This window comes from Mizuhopecten yessoensis, unplaced genomic scaffold (assembly GCF_002113885.1).
Source record: "Mizuhopecten yessoensis strain PY_sf001 unplaced genomic scaffold, ASM211388v2 scaffold10975, whole genome shotgun sequence".
Taxonomy (NCBI): domain Eukaryota; kingdom Metazoa; phylum Mollusca; class Bivalvia; order Pectinida; family Pectinidae; genus Mizuhopecten; species Mizuhopecten yessoensis.
The window spans coordinates 11,535-19,816 of NW_018408815.1; the positions used below are offsets into that span (position 1 = coordinate 11,535).

General features: G+C 36.8%; 1 protein-coding gene across 2 annotated transcripts in view; it reads left to right on the forward strand.

Moving 5' to 3' along the window:
* Positions 1–7,154, forward strand: part of LOC110464244 (galactoside 2-alpha-L-fucosyltransferase 2-like) — a 17,527-nt gene extending 10,373 nt beyond the window's left edge. Inside the window, exons 1-3 of one of the 2 annotated variants that reach the window (XM_021519353.1) lie at positions 790–901; positions 2,674–2,730; positions 3,689–7,154. In XM_021519353.1, coding sequence (XP_021375028.1) covers positions 2,715–2,730; positions 3,689–4,986 — 1,314 coding nt within the window. In that variant the 5' untranslated portion in view covers positions 790–901; positions 2,674–2,714 and the 3' untranslated portion in view covers positions 4,987–7,154. Of the gene's footprint in view, positions 1–789; positions 902–2,673; positions 2,731–3,688 lie in introns of those variants that run through there. The other variant, XM_021519352.1, reaches the window with a different exon arrangement.
* Positions 7,155–8,282: the final 1,128 nt, after the last annotated feature.

Genomic DNA, 8,282 nt, shown 5'->3' on the forward strand with positions numbered 1-8,282 from the left:
ATGTAGCTATGTAACGTACACTGACGTCAGTACATGTAGCTATGTAACGTACACTGACGTCAGTACATGTAGCTATGTAACGTACACTGACGTCAGTATATGTAGCTATGTAACGTACACTGACGTCAGTATATGTAGCTGTTTATCGTACACTGACGTCAGTACATGTAGCTATGTAACGTACACTGACGTCAGTATATTTAGCTATGTAACGTACACTGACTTCAGTATATGTAGCTATGTAACGTACACTGACGTCAGTACCGTCAATATCGTCAAAACTCCTAGAAAATATTCCTCTGTTAAAGACTTCGTCATATGGATAATTCAATTTACGTATTTTGTTAGGTAAAGTGAGAAAAGCGGTATTGAAACGTGTACTAGAAACGAATTTATATTGAAAACGTGAATTGGTACTCATGTCGGTAGTGAAACAGATGGTGATATTACCCCGACGTGCATCCCATTGTCTAACTACAGTAGCTCTTGTCAGTAATCAGTTAGAGAACACACTGTACTAAGTTGTATATGGATTAATACAGTGACATTTTTAAGATTAATAAAAATACAGATATAACGGTTTTAAAGCAACATCTTCTAAATTGTTATTTATGCGTTCCACCACACAGTCTGCATGGACAATCGTCCATTAAATATAATTCAATTAATAACAGGTGACAGCTGTACGTGCTCGGGTTTCGCTTGTAATTGGGATAGACAAACACTACACATGATGTTCAGTTTAATTAAAGTTTATGTCGAAGCTTCACTAACAATAGCAAGAGAACGGCTGCGGTCCGTCACGTGTCAGTACTAGTTCGTCTGTGTATATTTTAAATAGATAAGGAACACGAAACCTAAACAACAACAGGCCATATCCGGACAAAGTCTTTTTAATAAGGTATGTGCTTTGTTGTAAAATCGTCCTTATATTACAAATAACGAAGGCAAAATGTAATGTATGACAGACGTTGTGTGTGACAAAGATTCCAACTTTTTGCCAATTTCAACGATATCATAATTGCATTAACTTTACTATAAAACAGTGAGTATATTTCACACACAGCTGAAGATGACTAGATACGACACACAATTTCACAACTATATTTTCAAAATAAGGAATCAACGTTAGTAAATTAAGTGTTAAGTTTATAAAAAAATAAAAGTTAACACATAGAATTATTATCCAAACTATCCTCCAACTATCATAAGACTCTTTTTATGCCAGAGACATTCCATCCAAGTCATTGTTATCATAATGTGACGTCACGCGCGTGAAATGGGTTTTACGTTTAACATCATATTTCCCCCACCTTGGGGGTAAGACAGTAAAATATTACTCCGAGGGTTGAGGCTTTCCGTTTTACTCCCAATGTTGGGAATAATAATATTCTCCCACATCAAATGCAAATGGAAATTTCATGAATTACAAACGTAGGTTTCATTTTCAGCAAATCGGAGTTATCTTCCGTTGATATCTCTGTCTGATGGGAGAGAATATAAGACTTTTTCATGCACATGGGTGTAGTATAGGAAAATTCCACCCTAGGGTTTTCAAACTTTGTAAAACCCGAGGCTCTGCCGATGGTTTTGACAAATTTGAAAATCCCGAGAGAGCCTTCCCACTTGAGCACGAAAGAGATTTTCCCCCTCATTCTAACCACCAGAATAAGCTCAGAAACCATGCAAATGCGTTTGGACTGGCCACCATTTTGAAAAAATATCAAGTTTTCCTCTGAGCTTTTTTCAACGAAAACGAATTAGCCAGCCACATTTAGTGTATCTCATATTTGCAAACAATGTTGACGCAGAAAAAATAATCACATCTTTCTTACGCGTACAGTCAATATATCGTAAAAGCTTTAATTTCATTACGTTGCCTTTTCCGCATTGCGGCATCGGAGAGTTCCGAATTCGTGAAGTCACGTCATTGTTGAGCCATTGTGACGTCACATCACGTGAAATGGTATGTAAGATAGAAATTACTTACACCCCTTTCTTACCCTTGACAGCTCTTTCTTGCACACAGGGAAATTAGAGAACGAAATGTCTCACCTTGAACAGTTCTGCCATACTCACACAAGCAAGAAAGAAAGAAAGTACACTCAGTGACATTTACTATTATGACGTCACAATCAGTGGACGGAGTTTTATTATGACGTCACAATTGAAATCCTGTCAAAACGTCGTCTGACTGAATTTTGTCGTCTGCAAGTGACATCACTTCCTCAGCCTAGGAACCTAATCGTTATGGAATGATCTTTATGTTTGAGGTGGAACTTTGATATACATGTACCATACTCTTTCTGTTCGTGCAAATATGGCAAACGGTAAACGCGATCGTGAGTTATCAACCGGAGGAATCATGTGTTTTTGCGCTCTTCATCCTTGATTGGTTTTTATGTTATTTGTCTTAAAGCTTACAATATGTATTAGGTTTGATGATTGTTGTATACGGAATATCAAAGTAATGAAAGTGTGGCAGATTTTAATTATGCATAGGATTACGATAAGCTTCGTGCTAGAGGGAATTTCCCTCTAGCTCAGTGGTAGAGCGTCCGACTAGGAACCTAGGGATCGTGGGCTCGGTTCCTGATGAAAGCACACTGCTCCCTTTCCTGTTATAATAGGATAATGCATAATTTTATCTGTAATGTATGTGCTCTGTTGTAGATTTGCTGAACACAGGGACGACTGGAGACAGGTATCCATTTATGGATCACAAACGTTGTAAGTAGATGTACACAAAACAATGTATTGTATTATTAGGTACAAAGGACAACCAATCAAAACCCGCACATGCAAATCAATATAATGACCTGCATGTTTAGTGGTCCTGTCTAATTAACGCGTTGCATATCTACTTATCTTTTATAAAATTGATAATATGTTCACAAAGAAGAATACGATATTTTATATCACAGAAGATATATATTTAAATGGATGGATGACATGATGAATCCTAATAAACACCACAGGAGAAACAGTTTGTGTCGGAAGTGGTTCTTTCAGATCATGTGACATTCGCAATAATACATTTGTACCTTCCCTCAAATTCGGGGAATCATGACGACAAATTAAATGACGTCTTCAGTAGTAGTAGCCTCTCACAATCTGATGTCATTCTGAAGACAACCGAAGTACAGGGACCTGAGAATTAATATACAGCTATATTTTGATTTTAGACTTAAGCTAGGTTCCGAGTTTCAATGGTTTTTACGCAGTCATAGAGCCACTTTTTGGAGAAAACGGAGATCATGTCTGCGGAACGAAAATACATTTTACGCGAATATGGGATTTTTTTAAAAGAAAAATGATCCATCTTTCCAACGGTACTAAGCATATTTGTGCACATTAATTAGAAATGTGATTTTTGATGCAAGAAAATAAGGTGGGGTCGATTTTTCGATACGAGAGGTTTCCTCCCTTCTCGTATATTATCATCATTGGTGGTAGCAATTTTACCGAAAATTGATCTAAACCCATAAAACGTGTAAAATTACTCTAAACACCCTGTAGACCGAAGGTATATAGTGTCCAGTAGAAATAGCTGACACATCCTTAAAGCATGTCTAAGATATGAACTGGGATGATTAGCCTCACCAACTCATCATCTATCGGACTTTTTGTCTGTGCTTTTTTCAGTAAGTTACATGCACGTAAACATATGTTTTTGTTATATTTTCAGCTTTCGGTTATTGCGTCATTATGTGCTGTGTGGTGGTGTTCATAGGATTGAATCTTGGGCCCGGTCACCTGCATTCCTCAATGCTGAAGTACCTCGTTAAAACAAATCTAACAATTCTGAGAACAGTTAATACAAATGAAGTAGCTTATAAAGTGAAGACTACATTTCCAATGATACATACTCATGGCAACAACAATACTAATAAGGCCATGAACAAAACGAGTGAAGTCACGTCAACCCAAACTATCAGAAAGAGCACCAACACCGGGAAAAAGACCACGCCAAAATATTCTACGACAACAGTTTCCGTGCCAATAGTTAATACGAAATCACACAACGCCACAAAACCTGTTAGGTCAACGAACGTCACGGACATCAGGAATATATCAAGGAATGCTTCGTCACCTAGAGATGCAGTTGTCATGCCGACCCTAAAACCTCCTACAGACATAGCTCCACTCGAACCGGCCAACTACAGTATATGCACCGTATTTATAGGTGGCCTTGGTAATCACATGTTCATGTTCGCGACTATATTTGGATTAGCTGCAAAAAAGGGAATGTCCGTATCAGTTGGAAAAACTGATTATTTAACAAAGATTTTCAAACTTGACCTTAAACTTAAAGACAATAATGGCGGTATTTGTAAAACATACGTGGGCAGAGGAGAGAGATTGGGCTGTGGATACGATGAAAAAATGGCTTCTTTTCCACCAAATAATAACTACAGGCTGGGAACATATCTCCAGTCATGGAAGTACTTCTATAATGCTTCTGTTGCTCTCCGCAAACAATTCAGGTTTCAAGATGACACCGTTGAAAAGAAAAACAAAGTGATTGATTTGGTATTGAAAAAGCACAATTTAACGTCTCGTTCAAACGTGACTTTGATAGGTGTTCATGTGAGGCGGGGAGATTTAGTAAATCACAGATTCGGTTATATGGTTGCTAGTGAAGATTACCTGAAGAAAGCAGTAGACTATTTTAAATCAAAGGGGTATACTAATCCGTTATTCATTATTTGTTCCAATGATATGAAATGGACAAAAACACATATGCCGAAAGAAATCCGTTCGGAATATATCGAGGGAAATTCCGCTGCAGTAGATATGGCAGTTCTAGGTTCGTGTGACCACATGATCAGTACGGTAGGCACGTTCAGTTGGTGGTCAGCGTGGCTGACAGGTGGGGAGGTCACTTTCTACCAGTGGCCAGCCAAGGAAGGCTCGGGATTACGGAGACAGTTTAGCAAAGACTACAAAGACTTTTTCTACCCAGGATGGGTTGGATTTTCATAGCACGTCAATATGGCGAATAATAACTAATTGATTAATGTTGGGCGGAAATAGGACTACGGGGACCACAGTTTCGTGATCAATGTTTACATTTTGTATAATCAATATCTTGCTGATTATATTACATACTCATTCAACTCTCGTTAGATATCTCGTTTCTCTCTTTGCAATATAAGTAAAAGACGTTGTTCGATTTAAAGCATAAGGTTCAGTATTTGGACTATTTGTTTCAGTACAAAGACGTCATATATTATACAGTTGACTGGAACAAAGTAGCATACAAAGAACGGGATATGAACATACGTGATAAGTTATTAATGGGGGTTTTCCAATATGCTTTTGAATGCCATGACATTCAACGCGGTGTGAATTTTAAGGTATACAAAGTTTCCTAGATATGAGTCAGTTTAATCCTCTCTTTCCAAAGCCTATGTGGGTCCTCTTTAAGTCTATATAGTTATTACAAGGTAGAGCATGCTGTAGTACCTAAAGGCTATCTAGTAGTAATTAAACAGGGGAATTAAACAACATAGGTAGGCTTTCATTATCTCCACCATAATCGCCTTTTAATTTAACAAAGTATTCATTATATTTAAAACAAAGTATGTTAAATTTTAATCACTGATTTTTTTTAATTAGATAAAACAGAAAACAAATGATGCGTGTGTAATAATTAAAACGATTCCTTTGGATAATATGCATAAGATTGATAACAAGTTTAAAAAATTCAAAATGATTAAGTTTGGATGAAAAGTATATTGTGTTTTGTCCTAGACGTAATCACTGCCTGTTTTAATGATGTTATTTTATATCTTTTCTGCGAACTCAATGCTCATAATAGCGGATCAACGAAAGCCTTACTTCCGGGTAGTTTGTTTATATTTACATGTGTAATGATCTATAATTGCGTGTCTTCTCTTGGCCGGGTCGATACGAAACTTCTTGTGATGTTGGATAGGGAAATTCAGATTTTTCTTTGGGACAAATATCCTGGTTAATCGCCCGAACGTCACGATATTTGTCATGCGGTAATATTTAACATGAACTTTATGTCTCGTGAGAAAATATTTTTACGTTTGTTAAAGATGGGTGCCCGCTCATTCTATATTACACAATTTAGAAAAGCAAAGCAGTATGGTTTTAAAAGTGTTCTGAACTAACCATACATACCATAATGAAATCAGTTTAAGAAGTATAAATGCTAAAAAAATAATGACGGATACTTTTTAATCTAAAATTTAGCCCTTTGTAAATATCTGTCATAAAGCTGACATTAAGTCAAATACTTTTCACCTGCCGCCTTTTTTAAAAGTTCGTTCAATTATTTGTTTAAATGGTGCTGCATGACACATTGCATGACACATTGGTAAATTAAAAATGGCTATGTTTGGAAGAAACGTTTATTGTGTTTTGTCCTTGACGTAATCACTGCCTTTTTTAATGAAGTTATTTTTTTTTATCTTTTCTGCGAACTCAATGCTCATAAAAGCGGATCAACGAAACCCTTACTTCCGGGTAGTTTGTTTATATTTACATGTGTAATGATCTATAATTGCTGGTCTTCTCTTGGCCGGGTCAATACGAAACTTATTGTGATTTTGGATAGGGAAATTCAGATTTTTTTGTGGGAAACATATCCTGGCTAATCGCCAAACGTCACGCACGCGGCAAACAGTGGTAAGGTTCGGATACCGCACGCGGCAGATAATGGTAAGGTTCGGACACCGCTCTCGGCAAACGGTGGTTAGGTTCGAATCATTCAGGCTTTTTGCATAATATGGTCTGGGTTATGTATTACAATTTCGGTGCTGTAGTATTGAAGTGGTCTGATAGTAGAAGGGAACCGCTTGAAATACAGACCGAACACATCCCCTTTGTAACCTACAGTACAGAGACTCGTACATTTGAGTCATTTTCTACAGAAAACCCCCTATAAAACACATATAAAACACATATAAAACACATATTGCAAATTGCAGCAATATGATTGCTCGAAGTTCTGGAATGAAATGCCAAATTAAAAATAACACAAAAAAATGTCATCACAATAACATTGGGGTCACACTCAGACCTTAATACTACGACCTACATTTTACCATTGTTGTTATAATAATAATAATAATTCGAGATTCTTATATAACGCTTTATCACATCCTAGTTCGTAGGTCGTCCCAAAGCGTTCACAAACTATTATCCGTGGTTAAAGGGCCTTTGTAACCAGCCAATATTTATTTCAGTAAATTTTATTGGAAAATCAAAAGGATTGGACAACAGGCGAGGCCTATATAAGTCCTCTCCTAGCCAGAATTACAAACAAATAGAAAAAAAGAAAGAGATGAAATAGTTACAGAAATAGTGATGCAAGGGGAGTAACGCCCACAGAAGTTCTAATTAAATAAATAAATTAGCCTCATTATTGAGACCAAGGATCCCCCAGTGTTAGACAGCAAGACATCCACAAGCTACTAGGGATTCTGACCATACGAAACCAGCCATCGACTCCCTGGGGAGGATACAGCCGGAGCTGCTATTTCGGCGCTAACAGCTAGGATTCAACAATTCTAGCACTGCCAAACCACGTACTCATTTACAGCTGAGTAGACTGGAACAAGCGGAGTAAAGTATCTTGCTCAAAGATACAACACAGTGCCATGCCGTGACTTGAACACGCCACCCTTCGGTCACGAGCCCGGCGTCCTACCACTAAACTACCGTGCCTCCAGAATTAATAAATGCACACCTTCAAATGAATATAATTGACGACCCAGCTACTTACATAACTTGTCTTATCATAAATATATTTCTTATTGATTATACTTTTTGTTACTATTTATTGTAGAATTTGTTTTCTTCTTTATATTATTCTTTTTATTGCTGATTCTATATCTGATGACTTGTTATTCTAGAGACTTTAGATAATGGTATTAAAACTATTAAAACGATTCCTTGTGTGATGTTGTAATTCGACGTTATATTTAAGGGAATGAAAAAAAAAATCAGTAAAAGCCAGGGTATCCAGAGGAAATATCATTGGTATTTTCCTAGGTATCAAGAAATAAATATCATTATTATTATCCAGGGTATCTAGAAGGGTATATCATTAGTTTCCAGAAAGTAAGAAGGATAGATCCTTGATATTATCCAGAAATTCAGAAGGAAATATCATTAACATTATCCAGGGTATCCAAAAGGAATTGTCATTATTATTATCCAAGGTTTCCAGAAGGAAATATCATTACTATTATCCAAGGTTTCCAGAAGGAAATATCATTACTATTATCCAAGGTTTCCAGAAGGAA